The 17,097-nt window shown below is 48.0% G+C and overlaps 1 protein-coding gene across 8 annotated transcripts in view; it reads left to right on the forward strand.

Moving 5' to 3' along the window:
- The first annotated feature begins 1,977 nt into the window (after positions 1 to 1,977).
- Positions 1,978 to 17,097, forward strand: part of LTBP1 (latent transforming growth factor beta binding protein 1) — a 399,079-nt gene continuing 383,959 nt past the window's right edge. For all 8 annotated transcript variants that reach the window (XM_045079241.1, XM_045079243.1, XM_045079244.1 and 5 more), the window contains exons 1-2: positions 1,978 to 2,483; positions 3,515 to 3,585. In XM_045079241.1, the coding sequence (XP_044935176.1) occupies positions 1,993 to 2,483; positions 3,515 to 3,585 (562 nt within the window). In that variant the 5' untranslated portion in view covers positions 1,978 to 1,992. The remainder of the gene's footprint in view (positions 2,484 to 3,514; positions 3,586 to 17,097) is intronic.

A 17,097-nucleotide genomic window follows, 5' to 3' on the forward strand; every position in this document is an offset into this window, starting at 1 on the left:
AGGAAGTTTCTCTAAGACAAAGGGGTTATGCCTTGGGATTCTGTGTATGTGCAGAGGGTCAGCCTCTGTGCTTGCCTCAGTAGTTACTGGGTGGATATTTACTAGCTCCTGTTGTGTCTTTTTAAGAACTCAAGGCTAGGAGACAGTTTCTTGACCCACCCTCCTTCCTCAATCTTCTCAGCTAGTTCTCTTTGGCTTGGCTCAGGGACTGACCTTGAATGACCTCACTGATCCTGTCCATAGGGAACCCGGATGTTCTTAGAACCACAGACCGTCAGTGCTGGAAAGTACTTTTAATCCAACTTTTCTGTAATGGAGGAGGAAGGGGAGGTTCAGGGGATGAGAGGTGGACTGCCTGTGGTCTTTTGGCTAATTAGCCACAGTGTTAGGTCTGAACTGTAGTCTTTCCCTCCAGTGCAGTGCTATTTAATCATGGCAGTGGCTCTCTCGTGTTCTCTCGTGAAACTGGAGCTCAAGCAGATGCACTGAGGCCCTCCTCTGCTGAATCAAATATTGGAGGTCTTTCTCCAATGTACAGAAAAAAGAGATTAATGAATTATCTTTGACTTCACATTATTTTCCATTAATTTTTTTAAACCATCATCACCTGCTACCAATTGTCTATGAGCCAATGCCAACAGACAACAGAACAAGATTACCAGCAAATAAATATGAACAAGAACAACCAAAGCCTTGGAAACGAAGTCTCATTTTTAGTTTTAAAAAACTAGGCTGCTATGCCTATGGGTTTTCTAGTGCATTCATATAATAAAATCGTGCATTCTGCTAGAGACACTGTTTTAAGTTCAAATGCTAGAGTGTATCATTATTTTACCGTTTCCCCCCGAGAGCACTATGAAATCCAGGGACTGTCAAACATTCTGCATTTCCCTTAATGTGATTTTGGGTCATCGGCAGTGAGTGATCCTTCCCTTTCAGATGGGGGTCCAAGAAACTGAGCTCACCTTTTTAAAAAATACTAAATGGCTTGGGGTTGTCATGGATCCCAAAGTCTGTATTCCTATTCTAAAGGCCTTTTCACCAAAAGCAGGATTGCTTTTGGGGTTGACTGACGCCCGCCGCGGTTTTCGCAGTCCACGCGGGCGCCCCCTGCTGCCCACCCCGCACTGTTGTCCACGCCGAGCGGGGAGTAGGGTACCAGAAGCCGCAGACCGAGACAGAGTCACGCGGGGTTTACGATCTCAAAGAGAACCATCTAAACGCTTTCCCTTGGACAGCTCGGCGCCTTCGGAGCAGTCCTTTCTAGGGTCCGATCTGGTATTTTAATTCAACACCTCGCATGTATCCGAGCAAACATGGGTAAGAAAATGCCTTCCAAGCCATACGAAACGAATCCTGTGGGGCTTCCAGCAGGAAAGGACCGGTCAGTGGCTCTGCCGGATCCTTTGTCCTTACTCGGGACACGGGACAGGGGACCTCTGTCTTGCCGCCCCACAGTTACAATCTATGTGGATGTGGAGGGTGGCGGCGCGTTCTCGGGCTCATCTCACGCTTTCCCCAATTAGGATTTACTGCCTGACGTCACGTCTGCCGGAGATTGGCTGTTCGGATCTGACACTCGGTTCCACGGCGAGAGCAACTTTTTAAAGACTTTGCAGCCGCGGCTGCCTCCGAGCGTCCCGCGCGCTCAGGCCCGCCCTCGCCCGCTCTGCCCCCCGGGCCCGGCGCGGCGCCCCCCTGCACCCGCGGCCGCGCGAGTGGACCCTCACCTTGCGCAGCCCGCTCGCCTCGCCCCTCCCCTCCCCTCCAGGGCTCCGCTCCCCACCCCACCCCCACGCCCGCCCCCTCCTCCCCGCCGCTTTCGGCTGGGGTCTGGGGCCGCTCGGGCGCTCGCAGAACTTCCTCTCCGGCAACCGAGTTCTCCTCGTCCCGCCTCCCGGGCTCTCGGGCAGCCGGAGCGCGCGCGGGCGGCCGCACCGGGCGAGCCGCACGGCCGGGGGCGGGCGCCGGGGCCGCCGGCTCGGGCCCGCGATGGCTGGGCCCTGGCTCAGGTGGGGGCTGCTGCTCTGGGCAGGGCTGCTCGCGTCGTCGGCGCACGGCCGGGTGCGGAGGATCACGTACGTGGTGCGCCCGGGCCCCGGCCTGCCGGCGGGCGCCTTACCCCTAGGCGGGCCCCCGCGCCCGCGGACCTTCAACGTCGCGCTCGACGCCAGGTACAGCCGCGGCTCTGCGGGCGCCGGCGCCCCCAGCCGCGCCTCCCCGGGGGCCCCTTCCGAGCGGACGCGACGCACGAGCCAGCCCGGCGGCGCGGCCCTGCAGGGGCTCCGGCCGCCGCCACCGCCGCCGGAGCCGGCGCGGCCCGGGGCCCCCGGCGGGCAGCTCCACCCCAAGCCCGGCGGTCACCCGGCGGTCGCCCCGTTCGCCAAACAAGGCAGGCAAGTCATGCGCTCCAAAGTGCCGCCGGAGAGCCAGAGCGGCGGGGGCTCGAAGCTGCAGGTTCAGCAGAAGCAGCAGCTGCAGGGGTAAGCCCACACCCTCCCTCCGCGGCGCGCGCGGCCCGCGCCCGGACCCGCGGGGTCGGGGCCCCTGGGAGTCCCGCGGCGGCCGCGGGCGGCGTGCGCGGTGGGGCTGCCTTCTCCTTCCGCGCCCGCCCGCGCCGCGCGAGGAGCCGGGTGTGGGAAGCCCAGGGACTTGGAGGACGAGCTCCGAGGGCATTGTTTCTCAGCTGCGGGTAAACACAAAAGGCATTTCTGCCTGGGGCGTAACCTCCTGTGCTCGAACCTAACTGCTCCGAGAAGATGGGCGGACGCATGAAGTCACTACAACTCACTCCCTCAGCATCAGTTAAACTTTGCAACTCAGTTTTACATTTTTTTCTAGTTAGTGAAACAAAAAACGTCCTGGGAGGGCTGGCTGTAAAGATCAGCCCCTGTTCGGTGGCTTGAAGCTTTTCAGCGTCCTAGAAATCGTGGGCTTGAGCTTCCGTGCACCTGTGGGGTCTGCTTTCCCCGGGCGGGGGTGTCTCCGCACTGACAGAAATTTTGGTTGGAAAGTTTCTGTTACTGGGCGCGGAGAAATATCCTTCCTGCCCCCCTCCCCATTAATCACAGGTCCAGGGTGTGGGGGATAGCTTTTTTTTTTTTTTTTTTTTTTTTTTTTTTTTTTTTCCCATTTGGTTCTTTTCTTCATGGCTAGTTCCAGGCATTGATGGTGATCTCACCCGTTTGGACGCTTCTCTCTCAAACTCAGATTGAGTTTCAACGGTGGGTGAGATAATGTACAAAAGACACTTGGCTCTACATTGGGGGTTAAGAAAATAATTTTTGTGGATCTCGTTCTTCCCTCCTGTGTTATGCAGGCGTTTTGGTTCTCCTGTCTTCCCGTGATGCATGGTCTTTACCCTTCGCCCTGGGGACCCTTGGGTGGCGTAGGACTCTCTGGAAGGCAGAGGAGTGTGGAAGCAGGAGGCTGGCTTGTAGGAACCCCTAGAAGCTTGGATTCTCTGGAAGAGAACGTTGCTACTGCTGGACTCAAAGGTCTTGCTTTGTTTTAGGGTCAATGTCTGTGGAGGGCAGTGCTGCCATGGCTGGAGTAAGGCGCCTGGCTCCCAGAGGTGCACCAAACGTAAGTTTCCCTGTTCAGTGTGGCCCTGCACGGTGGGCAGAGTGGGGCTGTCCACATGGCGGGTGGAGGATTCCACAGGGGTCACATGAAGGGGCTAATGCTGTCCTGGAGAAATTAACGTCAGCAGTGCAGTGTACCGCATTACCTGCAACCTTCATCACCACCCATGAAGGTTGGGTCACAGTAATGATGGTACCAGTGCGGCAATGTATTGTACAGAACTGGGCCATGGGTTCAGGGTTCCCTTGTCCCCAACTGAGTATTAATCACGGTCACCCCGGCAGATGAGGAGCCAGGAAAAATTTCTCAGTGGAGAATGTGCCTTACACCAAATCAGTACAGTGAACTCAAACCTGGATATGGATAAATGAGAAACTGCAAGTCAGTGGCGGGAGGGGAATGGGTGGGTAGTAGGTGGCGGAGCTCTGGAATAAAATATCAGCAGTTTTTAAAGCTTTCTGAAAACAGCAATGAGAATCCTCCATCCTTGAGGCCTGAGTGTTTCCGCGAGGTGACCACTTTGCCAAGTAGGGTTTCCTTCCGTACTTCTCCAATTAATACACATTGTAGCAGTGTTTTAAAAAAATGTATTGTTGGAGCATATAGGTTTGAGAACACCAGAAAACATTTTCCTGATCAGTGTAAATTTAAGGATTCAGTGAAAACATATTTTGAGGCTCTGCTGGGTAAGTTGACTCTGTCTGTTGCTAATTAGAAATTTAAAAATCTTCCACTCAAAGTTTAGCATTCTTAGGTGTTCTCTGCATGGAGCTTGAGCCATAAACATTGTGCATTAAAATCCAAACTTTAGGTGCGTATTGGTATTTAGCAACTAGGATTTAGCAATTTGTCTTATATATCATTTGGATTTTAAAATACTGTTTTAATATTTTAAATATCTCAGGACACCTGAGTGGTTCAGTGAGTTGAGTGTCTGCCTTCAGCTCAGGTCACGATCCCAGGATCCTGGGATCGAGTCCCACGTCGGGCTCTTTTCTCCATGGGGAACGTGCTTCTCCTTCTGCTTGCCGCTCCCTCTGCCTGCTGCCCGCCCCCTGCTTGTGCTCTCTTTCTTCTCTCTGACAAGTAAATAAAAATAAAATTAAATTAAAATTTTTTTTAAATATTTGAAATTTAAATATTTAAAATAAAAGGTAGTTTGGATTTTAAAACACTGGAAAAAATTTCTCGTGCAGTCATTCTGGTGAACTTGCTTGTTAAAAAAAAATACCTTCACCCCTTGAAAGAAACAGGACTTTGGCGTAATGGCCTGGATTTTGTAGAAAGGAATGTCTGGATGGGTTAGGATTTAACTGTGATCAAGGAGTAATGGCAGATATGAACTCACTCTCCACCTCTTGATTATTGAACTCAAACCATTAGATCAGAAATGCCGAGGGTTGTAGGCATTTAAAATGTCATAATTTTTCACTTCTTCTTAGATTACACTTGACAATAGTGCACCAGCATTTTCTTGAATTTACGAAGAAATCAGGTCAAATTACACACAATTTCCTCCTTTCCGTATCTCCTTCTGCTCAAAACCCGATAGGATGTGGTTTCCCTAGAACATGGAGATAACCCACCCATGACAACACCATGGCTGTGCGATGCTACTGTGTAAAGACTGAAAATACAGAGCAGGATTTCACAGACAGTGGGTGGGTTCTCTTCCTTGATGCCCTTTGGGATGCACCAAGACTTGAAGACATTTACTTCGCAAATGATGCAATCAAGTGCCTTTTCTGAAAAGGTTGTCTGAGCATTTGGGCCTCCAAAGATGTCTCAGAAGATCCAAAGATACCCTGGAAAGGAGAGCAGCCAGATCTTCAGGAACCACTTCATGGCTTCCTGCTCCTCTGGGAGAGGGAGGCAGGGGCAGGGTTGTGTCTAGGTTTGGCCGGGTTTGCCCTCTGGTGACCCTGGAAGAAGCTGCAGAAGGCTCTGGGTCAGAACCCTTACTGCATGGTCCCAGAGGAGGCTGCACTGATTGAGTCTAACAGTACCTACAAGAAATACGCGTGACTTTTGGTTTAGGGTCTCTTTCCGATTCCTAGAAGTTAGCCCTTGGACGGCACAGGGTCTAAGTAAGCAACACAGCATCCCTTTCTTTTTTGATGATCTTCAGCATTCAGAGAATTGGCCTTCCTATACTGCCCAGTCTGACAAGTTAATTCAGGCCCAAGTGCTAGAAACGTATATCACAGCTCATTTCAGGAATAATTTTTAAAAGTGATGCTGGGGTAGGCCAGTGCCCAGTGTGAGGTAATCTACCTGCCAGGTGGTTATGTTTCAATGGCAGACTTGTTCTGAGTATGTGGGAGAACCAGAGAGATGAAGAACCCTTCTGCCTTTGGACGGGACGACTGGGGTTCCTGCTCATGCTGTGGAGCTTGTGTCCATGCTGGAGCCTTGTGCTACTAGAAAAGCCCCTGGCTGTGAGTTCAAATCCTTTGTGGCCTTGAGGGATTCACTCGACCTCTCTGACCCCATATTTTCCCATCCAGAAATGACTGTGCTAAAACCTTGCTCACTTTGTTGGATTGTTCTAGGTATCCAGGTGAAAGAGAAAAGGTATAAAAGCCTTGATGAAACCAGAAAGAGTCTTAGTTACTGTTGGATTAAGCCAAGCAAATCCTGACTCATTACTTGGTTTTCTTTTTTTCCTATGTGTGTCTCCCCAGCTGGTGTCATCATTCTCTTCTTTTTAAATAATGTAGATATGGATCCCTTTTTGAAGTAGTTTAGGGTCGGGGGAAGGGGAAATTGTGGTCGGGGGTACAAAGTTTCAGTTACATAAGATGAATCAGTTCTGGGGATCTAATGGACGGTACTGTATCTATCGTTAGCAATCCTACTTGAAATTTGCTCAGATTGTAGATCTTAAACTGTTCTACTCTCTAAACGACGTTAACTGTATGAGGCGATAGCTGTGTTAATTAGCTTGATTGTGATGATTCTTTCACAACATACGTGTATATCAAAACATCACGTATCATAAATATATACAATTTTTATTTGTTAATTAGTCCTCAATAACGATGGGGAGGGCGAGAATAAATGAAAAAGCCAGTTACTGCCATGCTGTCCTGGCTTTGATTACCAAGAAAAAAGAAAGCAGTTTGTTCTGAATGATTTATTTTAATAGAACTTTAAAAGTGACCAAGTATTAGAGTATTTGTGTATCTCTAGTTTTCTTTGGATAAAGCTTGCTGTTTAAGAGGTAAGAGTACTCCCCTAAGGTGTACATAATTAAATGGAAAAAATCCTGACACCATTTTTGTGACTGTAACTACTTCAGGAAGTACTGGTGAACTTGGGATTGCAAAAGAAATTGATTTGTGGTCTTTTTCCTCTTTCACTTCCTTATTTTGCTGAGTTGAACAATTGCGCCTGAGTATTCTATATTGTACTTAATACACAAGCACGAAATTCCCTCTTAAGATAGTCGTCATTGTAAAATGGGTTTGCACGTTTAAATGTACCACCCAGGATGCCTCCTAATTGTCATTATATTTGGAGGATAATTGACAATTAGCTAAAGAATTTCAGTTTATATAGGTCGTGTCCAATGGATGCCAAAAATATTTCTGTGTAAGAGATCGGTTGTGTTTATGTTGTTCAGTTTGCTTAATCCAGTGAGGAAAATAAGGTGCCCTAGCAGCCAGACTCCATTGTTTTTAGTTGATTGAAACTTAATTTAAATGTGCCACAGGCAAATGCTTCTGAAGACTGCAGATTTAGTGAGCCTTGCATTGTAAATCCTATGTGAGCCTGGCAGGCAGCAGACCCACACTGCGGCAGGGAATGCCTTTGTGCGTCCACAAAGGTGGTTTTAGGGTCTCCAGCCACCCAGTCGTTTTCTAAACGTGCCCAGTTGCATGTTAATGCTGTTTTTCTAGACATCCTTTGTGTGTGGACCTCTAGAAGCCGAACGTATCGTGCGGGATATGTCTTTTTAGGTCTTACTACTGAGATGATAGTGATCATCTGTTTTGGGCAAAAGTGATGGCACCACATTTGTTCTCTTTCCAAAGAGTTTACATTTAGGGGAGGGTCTTTGTTGTTTCCTACTTGGGGCGTTAAATTCCTGATGGGTACTGTTTTTGCCTTTCTCCATTTTTGCATTTTTTTCCTCTGTTCAAACCGAACCTACCCCTTATTGGTTCTTTCAGTCTTTTTTGTTCCCCCCTCGGGGTAGGTGTGGGCTGGAGAGAGACACAGCCAGTGGGCTCGGCTTGAAAGGAGACTGGATTGGGAGCAGAGGACATGAAAGAGCGGAGGCAGATGACGGTGAGGCCAGGTTGGCAGAGGGAGGAGGACGGAGGAGGAACGCTGGCAAACAGGGGTCCCGTGCGGGTGCCTGGCAGTTTGCAGACCCTCCGCCAATGTATGGATGGTTCTTTCATTTATTCGACGGATCTCTGCTTAGCTTTTACCATGTGCCAGGTTCTATGAATAGAGGAGAAATGCAGCCAGCTGCACGGAGTACAGGTCTGTTTTTACTCACTTAACTCATGGCACATCAAATGACTTGTTCTCTCCTTAGCAAGAAACAGAAAAATCGATATTCCATTGCTTTTCCATTGGCATCCAGCCCACACTGCTTTGGAAAAACACACACACACACACACACACACACACACACACCACCCTCCCAGCCCCCCCAGACCTAGCAGTGTTGCGTAATTATATGCAGAGGAGACAGCTACAGATACCCTTGTGCGGAGAGACGCAGTGGATGGCATCTTCTAGGAGGGAGTAGTATGGCCGGAGTTCAGATGACCGAGAGCGTTCTTCAGGCTGTCTCTTGTCCCGCTTGGCTCCACGTTGCGTCAGCCAAGTTGGGAGTCAGGCCCAGAACGATTGCACATTTTTCGTATGCCTGCTATGGCCATTGACAGCTGCTTTGCCAATAGATTTGCCGTGAGGTTTTACCATGGCAGCTGCGGGGAACAGGGGTGGGAGGGTCGGCTGGAAAATCTTGTCATGTGGCACAGACAGCCCGGCAAAGGGAGAGACCCAGAGGTCAAGTTCACCCTGGGTCAAATATGTGTTCTCAGCACTAGTTAAAACAAACATGGAGGAACCATAAATTCTGTGTTGCGATAGAACTTAAACCTTGTCAGTGACGGCCTCCTCCAGCCCGTGGGCCGTCCTGGACACACCGCCTGCTCCTGCCTGGCCTGCTTTATTGAAGCGTTTCTCTGCCCAGTGAACCCGTGGCCCTTAGGAAGCCTGACTTGTTGAAAGGACCTTTGGCAACCTCGGGAGTTTGCCGTTTCTGACCCTGTTATTTGTTGTCTTGGATATGCCAAACATACTCAAACATGTTTGGGAGCTCGAACTGAATTTTCCTGAAATGCAGATTTTGTTTCCAAGTCCTTCCCAGCGATGCGCGGGGGGAGCTGGAGTGCTGGGGCTGTGTCATCACTCTTAACACTGACCAAGATCAGAGCAAACACTGAGGTGCTGCTGGGGGCGGAGCGGGGTGGGGGGGACAACTTGCAAAGTGCTTTCTTGCACGCGGAGAGTGTTTTCTTGATCTTCACACCCTGTGCAGGTAGGAGAGGCAGGTATGACTTATTACCCCCTTTCCAGGGGAGGCACTGCTTGGACCCTACCTCAGATCTTGTGGCTCCTGATGCCTGTTTTTTTCTGCTGCCTTGGACTCCGTGGACATCCAGTGCCGGGGCCCTTCCTGTCAGCCCCGATACGGATTGGCTCTTATGGCCTGAATTCACTTGGTTGAGTTCAGTTCCCAAGCTGTGCGAGTGTGCAAGGGCTGGCCATAACATAGCACCACAAACTGGTGGCTTAGGACAGCAGAGCTTTATTGTCACAGAGTTCTGGAGACTGGAAGTCCAAAATCAGGGTGTGGACAGGGTTAGCTCCCTTCAGGGCTATGCAGGAAGGGTCTGTTCTGGGCCTTCATGTTCTTGAACCCCACGTCGTGCACCCCGCTCAGTGGGGAGTCTGCTTCTCCCTCTCCCACTCTCCCACTGCATGTGCTCCCTCACTCTCTCTGTCAAATAAATAAAGTCTTAAAAAAAAAAAAACAACAAAAAGACTTGGCGTCCCTAGCAACGACCCAAAGATGAGAGGATGCAGAAGCCGAGTTGGGCCCCTCCCATGCAGTCTGGGACTGTGGATCTGTCTCCGCGTGTTCCCGAACACAGGCGCTCTGGCTGTTCCGGGGAGTGGGAGAGAGAAAGAAGGGGCTGCTGGTGATTTTGGTTATGACTGTGGCCATTTTTACGTGGCCTGTTTTAAAAGATTCTAGATTGGGGGGCCTGGATGGCTCAGTGGTTAAGTGTCCTAATGGTTCCGGCTCAGGTCATGGTCTCAGGGTCCTGAGATGGAGCTTCGTATTGGGCTCTGGGCTCCCCTCGGAGTCTGCTTCAGATTTTCTCTCTCTCCCTCTGCTCTTGCCCTCTCTCAAATAAATAAATGGATCTTCAAAATACTACTACTACTACTACTACTACTACACTACTACTTCTAGATTGGTGGTTCCTAAATGTGAATGTGCAACTGATCCCAGGAGTTTATTAAACTGCTTTATGGAATCCGCGTCTCAGGTTTTATCAGGCACCGCTGGTGATGCTAATGAAGGTAGTCTGCGTTTTGAGAAGCAGTGACCCAGAAGGAACCCTTCTTTCCTGGACATTATTTACAACTCTCTGTATGGAGCTTTATGATTTACTTATTTATTTTTTAGAATTTTATTTATTTATTTGACAGACAGAGATCACAAGAAGGCAGGGAGGCAGGCAGAGAGAGAGAAGGAAGCAGGCTCTCCACAGAACCCTATGCGGGGCTTGATCCCAGGACCCTGGGATCATGACCTGAGCCAAAGGCAGAGGCTTTATAACCCACTGAGCCACCCAGGCGCCCCTGTATGGAACTTTAAAAGCCCAAGCCCAACACTTAATAATTTAGGAACTCCTCAAGGCCAGAGCCCTCGGAATACTGGTTTAGCTCCGTGTTGAATAGTACATACAGAGATTGCTGCAGACAAGTTTACTTCATGCAGTTTTTCTAGTTAGTTGAATGTCTGATAAATATATGTATATCATTGTAAGAGTTGAAAATACACAAAATTGTTAACGATACATACATAGGTGCTCCTGAGATGTTTTTCAAAACGGTTTAAGCACTTTTAAATACATTGGTTCCCCCCACGCACTAGATATTCTATTTTTAATTATAAATTATTTTAAATACACAAAAACATAGAACATAATACATCCAACAGCTGCCCCCTGGGGTCATGTTTTTAAAAACTCCCCGATGTGGTCATTAAGCACATGATTTATAGATAAGGGAAAGACTATGGTCTTATCTTGCCCCAAATGCGTGTTTTACTAATGATGTTTCCTGTCTTGTTAGTGGAGAGAAAATCGTACATAATTTGTTAGTGTGACACAAATGAGTTGTTTCAGGACTTATGGAAAAACCCATCAGAGCTGAATGTATTTGTATATGCTCATGTGTACCTATTAATTTGCCTCGCTTATTAAGGATTGGACATTTCATGTAGGCACAGTGCATTGGGTGTCAAGAATCAGTGTGCCTAAGACAGTGTGGATATGCGAAGGGAATACTGCCTATTACTAGTTCCCTCCCCCCTCCGCAGCCTACCTGCCTTTCTTTGCCTTCCTCCTCTTTCCCCCCTTACCAGGTCCGTATTTTCTTACCCTGAACCAGAAGGAGTTCTAGGTCATTGGTTAGAAGTTCAGTGTTTGAGGGCACTTGGATGACTCAAGTCCGTTGGGAGTCCGACTCTTGATTTCGACTCAGATCATGATCTCAGGGTCACGGTATCGAATCCCATGTTGGGCTCCGCTCGAGCGTGGAGTCTGCGTCAGATCCTGTCTCTCCCTCTGTTCCTTCTCTCCCTTCCCACTTTTTAAAAAGAAAAAAAAAAAAAGAAGTCCAGTCTTTGGAGTTAGGATACAGGACTCCTGTCTGGATGTGAATACCTCGTCACGGTGAGACCAGGGAGGTGGAGGGGGGAAGACTAGGTTACCCCGTCGACAGAACTGTGCTGTGAGGGTAATTGTCTGGACCACCACTCAGAGGCTTGTTGGGGAACCAACATAAGTAATGTATGAAACGTGCATGCCGAGCTGGACTCCTGCCCAACTGGATTCAAGCTCTCTGGGATTTCCATTCTGCTCTGGTGCACCCCCTCCCTGGCATCCCCACCTTTTGCACACCCCTGCCTTTTACACACCCCTGTTTGTGTTTCTCAGGTCCCCTTGTGAACACCAGGGCTCCCTCTTCCCTTCTCTCAGAGGGCTGTGATTTCACTCTTTCTTGGCTCTGGGGATAGGAGGACCCAGCGGGGAGAGGCATCTGTCTCCCCATTAGTGTGGAGCAGGATTTTCTCTGTGTCACATTAAGCATCCAGGCTCCGTTCTTTGCTGTGGCATCAACGCTAACCCTAACTGAATTGAATAGAGTTGAACTAGCGTCTCCGATGTTGTATGCTAAATACTGTCCTCGAAACACTGTCTAGAGAATGCTTCTTCCTTTCTTCTTTGCCTACTCTCACCTTTTGGCAATCATTTCCATTTGGATTTCTTTGCCTCTGGGCTTCTCCTTGCCCGCCAGTCGCTGCTTATTATGACGGCGTATCAAGGGCACACCACCTTACTCTGTTTCCTCCAGCTTTCTTTCTGGAGGCTGCCCTGGCATGGCCCAAACTTTAAGACAACTTTTCCTTTCTCCCTGCCAATTTTAGAATCTTTCTGCTCAACATCATCTGATAGAGATTTGGGACCAAGTAAAATGAATGTTGTATGATTTTCCCTGTAATTTTAGATCCCTGAATACTGCTCTTGGCCAGCTCTCCTATTCCCCGTGGCTCCCTCACTGCACCACATTTGAGTAATATCGTTGGCACAGACGTACGTAAACAGTTTGCGAAATGTCATGTTTTGTAAATTAGATGGATGGGCTGGTTTCTGAATCCGTGCCATAGGTCCTGCTGGACCAGAGGAAAGATGAGTTTGGTTCATGGATGGGAAGATGAATTTGAGGAAGGTGTTGCCACTCTGGGATTGATGAGGGCCAACCGAACTGATGGGATCTATTCTTCACAGGGGAGAACTAAAGGCTGGATGTATTTTGGTGATGAGTTAAGGAAGGATCTTCACAGAGGAGATAGTTGTTCCGAGGTGAGAACAGCTAGCACAAAGTTATGGGAGAAGATAGCTCTGGCTCTGTGCAGGGACCTAGAAGTGAAGTTGGTTGCGTGATCTGAGCTAGAGCTCTATCCTGAAGCTAGAGCTATATCCTGGTCAGGTCTTGTGGGCTGTGGAAGGCCATAAATAACACAGGGAACTTGTAAATGCAATTGGATTTTATTGTTAAGGAATAAAACATAATACAGGATTTGTTTTTCTACAGCCCCTCTTTGAAGGCACAAAGAATGCTTTAAATTGAAAATTCATTCTATTTTTTTCCTATTGATGTGATTTTTTTTTTTAATGGGTGAGAAAAACTGCATATAGAACAGTGAAGGCCAGTGGCACAGTGACCATCATAGCCTGACTTGTCTGCGTTGTGCCCAGATCACCAGACCAGCCCCTGGGCTGATGACAGCCCCGGGCCTCTGCTGAGCTCTGGTTCTCCAGAGCCACCAGCCAAGATTTAGGAAGAAAGCTTGAGGGTTAAGAAAAGAAAAGCCTCTGGTCACTGCTGTGTTCAAGGGCAAATTAGTGGGGATCTGCATATGGTTCTAAATTTTAAAAAATGTTAAATTCTTTAAAAACGACAGCTAAGAATCCCATTTGCCACCATGGCAAATTCAGAGAGCAGTTAGGATGTGTTAAATTCAGAGTATACAATTTTTGGAATACACTGGAATGCTGTTCTGAGGTTTTGTTCAATGCACCCCTCCAAGCCCCATCTAATTTGACAAATTGTGGGGTGAGCCTGGGGGAGGAGCAAAGGCCACCTCAGCTGGGTGCAGTCCGCTCACTGTCCCTGGGAGATTTTGTTCTTGTTTGTAAATGGGGTTAATAATACTGTTGGCTAACCTCCCGTTTTATAGTAAATATCAAATAAAATGAGGTTCATGAAAATGCTTCACAAAAAAAGCTGTCAAAACATGCGGCGATGTTATTATTAAGTCTTTTCCTGGCTGTTCCGTGAGAAGTTTTCAGTTTGGGAAATTTTTTTTTTTTTTTTAAGTTTTTATTTATTTGAGAGAGTAGAGTGAGCGAGAGAGCACAAGTTGGGGGAAGGGCAGAGGGAGAGGGGAAGCTGACTTCCCACGGAGCAGGGAGCCTGGGGACTCCACCCCAGGACTTGAAGATCATGACCTGAGCCTAAGGCAGATGAGCCACCCAGGCACCCCCAGTTTGTGAAATTTTTGTCTATAATGTGTTGGTATATTTGTTGTCTTGAAAAATTGGAGGCTTAGCGTGTTACAGTAGGTTTTTGATGATTACAGATCTGCGTCTTACATCTTTATATGGATGGGGCTGTTTACCAAAGATTTTATCGTCTCTGTGGGGAATGGCCTGGAAGTAGGTTTGAAAATAAACAAAAATACCTAAATCCCCACTTTTTTGTCCCCTCCACTCAATAGACTTGCTTTGTCCTCCTAAAAGTAGGGTATAAGCAAAGACTAGAGTCCTTTCAAGAGAGCTATGTTTCTTTCTTAACTGTCAAGAGATTATGTGATTTTTTTTTTTTAATGGGTGAGAAAAACTGCATATAGAACAGTGAAGGCCAGTGGCACAGTGACCATCATAGCCTGACTTGTCTGCGTTGTGCCCAGATCACCAGACCAGCCCCTGGGCCGATGACGGCCCCGGGCCTCTGCTGAGCTCCGGTTCTCCAGAGAACCGGATTATGTCAAGTTAGTCCAAAATTTCTTAGTAATTGGAGGTGAAATAATACGGATGATAAGGAAATTAAAGGCAAGGACCCTGTTTTTGTTTTACTTTTTATCCATTAGGAAGTTGGCCTACACAGCGGTTTTGTGTGCACAATAGACCCTCAGTAAGATTTCTTGATTAATAAGCATTACAAGTCACGTTTGTTTCTGAGGGAGAGACCAGCTGAAATTCATTTAAATCAGTGGCTACTGAGATTATGTTATTAAGCAGGTCCTTTTGTAGGAGAGACTGTATATTACAGCCAATCTTCCTGTGTAACCATTTTTAATGCTCAGTTTTGAGTCTTTGGGGCTCTTTGTTGGGTAAAATTGCCCCATGCTATCCAGTAGTATAGACGGCTTGACTGGCACTCCACAAACCTGGTAGTTCTCAGAGTGTGGTCCCTAAACCAGGGGTGACAGCAGCGCCTGGGAACTTGGAAAGGCAGATTCTCAGGCCCTGTCCTGGACAGGCTGTACCAGAAACTAGGCATGGGGCCCAGCACTCTGTGTGTGTGTTTGTGGGTTTTTTTTTTTTTTTTTAAGATTTTATTTATTTCAGATAGAAACAAGTGAGACCACGTGATTGGGGGTGAGAGGCAGAGACAGAGAAGGAGGCTCCCGTCTGAGCAGAGAGCCTGATGTGGGGCTCGATGCCTGGACCTTGAGATCATGACCTGAGGAAAGCAGATGCTTAACTGCCTGAGCCACCTGGGCGCCCCCAGTACTCTGAGTTTTAACCGGCCTTTTGGGCAACGCTAAAGCAGTGGGGTTGAGAGCCAGTGCTCTAGATACACCCAGTCGCTCCTCCTTTTCATCATGTATAGACAGAGGAGAGGTTGGTTCCCTTCGGTTCTAGGCCTTGGGGACTAGAAGCTTGTCTTCTCGCCCTTCCCAAGGGTATGGGGGCAGTTCCCCAGTGTCAGATGGGCACCTTGTAATCCGAGCCGTGCACATCACTGCACGTTCTGTTTTGCGCACTCATGGCGGGGACCCGGGAAGCCATTTTGCCATTCAGTGAACGTGTGTTTGTTCCTTTGGGACTTTCTAGCTAATTTCTGTTCTTTACTGGGGATGACACTTAAATCACTTCTTCGTATTCGTCATAGCTGCGTGTATCAAGGTGTGGTGCCTGGACCCCTTGTGCACTGCGGTCCCCCGTGGGACGCGTAACAAACCAGGGTGTGGAGCCCCACCCCAGCCTTACCCCGCCCTCAGGGGTGACCCCATGAGCCTGGTTTTCACAAGCACTTAAGGACCAAGCCACACTGAGGGTTGAGGATGCTGGGCTTAAAGGGGGTACACCAGAATAAAAGATATAAAAGGCCAGGAATGAAGAGAAAGGTATTACAACATTAGTTAAAGTAATAGAAGTGAATGTGACATTTTATTTTGGAAGCAGGTGCCATTACTTGTTTCCAAAATAGTTCAAAAGTGAAACGAAGAGCGAGCTCTTGTCCAGAACATGCCCTCAGTGTTGGCCGGGACCAAGCTTTCTTGAGGATGAGGACGTTGAGATGGAGAAGGGATGAGGCGGTGTTGCTTGGCCATTCCTTGGGGTCCCGCTGACTCAGTCCTGCACGTTGCTGAAGGAATGCATCAGATGTTTGGAAACAGCCCAGTTAAGAATTTCAGCAATGATCCACACTTTTATTAGATGTGTTTTTAGGAAAGGAATTCCCTGTTATGAGACCAGGAACCTTTGTAGAAAGAGCTTTACTTTTCCTGTGAAATAGGGGGTCCCCCCCCAATTAGGTATTTTTGTTCTTTCTGCAAAATAAATGAATGCAAAGACACTTTACCTGAATGTCGAGAAAAAATTAGGTCTAAAAAATATCTATTTCCTTTCCAAGTAGAAAGATTTGGTGGGGAGCGGAGGTGGGGGCGAGGCTTATTTAAATCATCAGTTTTTGTGAGAATAGTTCTACCTGGTTGAAAGTAATTCTTTTATCTTCTGTTCCCAATGTGAGCAAATTTTCTGCGTGTTATTTTTGATAAAGCACCCACATGTTTATCCTGTAGACAAGCACAGCCTTTTGAAAAGACCCACATTTGAGGAATAGCTAGATTTTAAAAATCCTTAGTTCTTACTCCTTTGGTCTTAGTGTGGGTAAACACCTTTTTTTTTTTTTTTTTTTTAAATAACTGCTAATGTTTTTATAGCCAGTTTGTCTCTCTGTATATGTCCTCGGAAGTCTATTTCTTGTGTTGGCCTCAACCTTTCATTTCCCCTCACTAACTCTGAAGTGCCTACTGTGTCGAAGGCCGGGAGCTAAGAATGCAGTCAGGACGCTGCTCTGCGGAGCTCACAGCCCAAGTGGAAGGCCGAGATGATCACAGCTCTAGGATTGAGGCAGATACGCTTTTGCCTAATTCCCTCCCCTCGAGTGCGGGCAGAACCTCCAACTCGCTTCCAGTCAATAGTATTCTGTTCTCTTTCCAGGCAAAGGTGATGGATGTCCCCTCCTTGGTTATGTTACGTTGTATAGGACTCCTTCTTGGCCGACTCCAGTGAGAGAGTTCTGGCTGGCTTGGAGAAAGTAAGCTGCCTGTTGTGCTTGTGGCTTGCCGTGGAGAGAGCCATGGGGCAGGAAAGTGGGGGCAGTCTCTCACCGGTA

This window comes from Mustela putorius, unplaced genomic scaffold, assembly GCF_011764305.1.
Source record: "Mustela putorius furo isolate JIRA1106 unplaced genomic scaffold, ASM1176430v1.1 tig00000281_pilon_pilon_pilon, whole genome shotgun sequence".
Taxonomy (NCBI): Eukaryota; Metazoa; Chordata; class Mammalia; order Carnivora; family Mustelidae; genus Mustela; species Mustela putorius.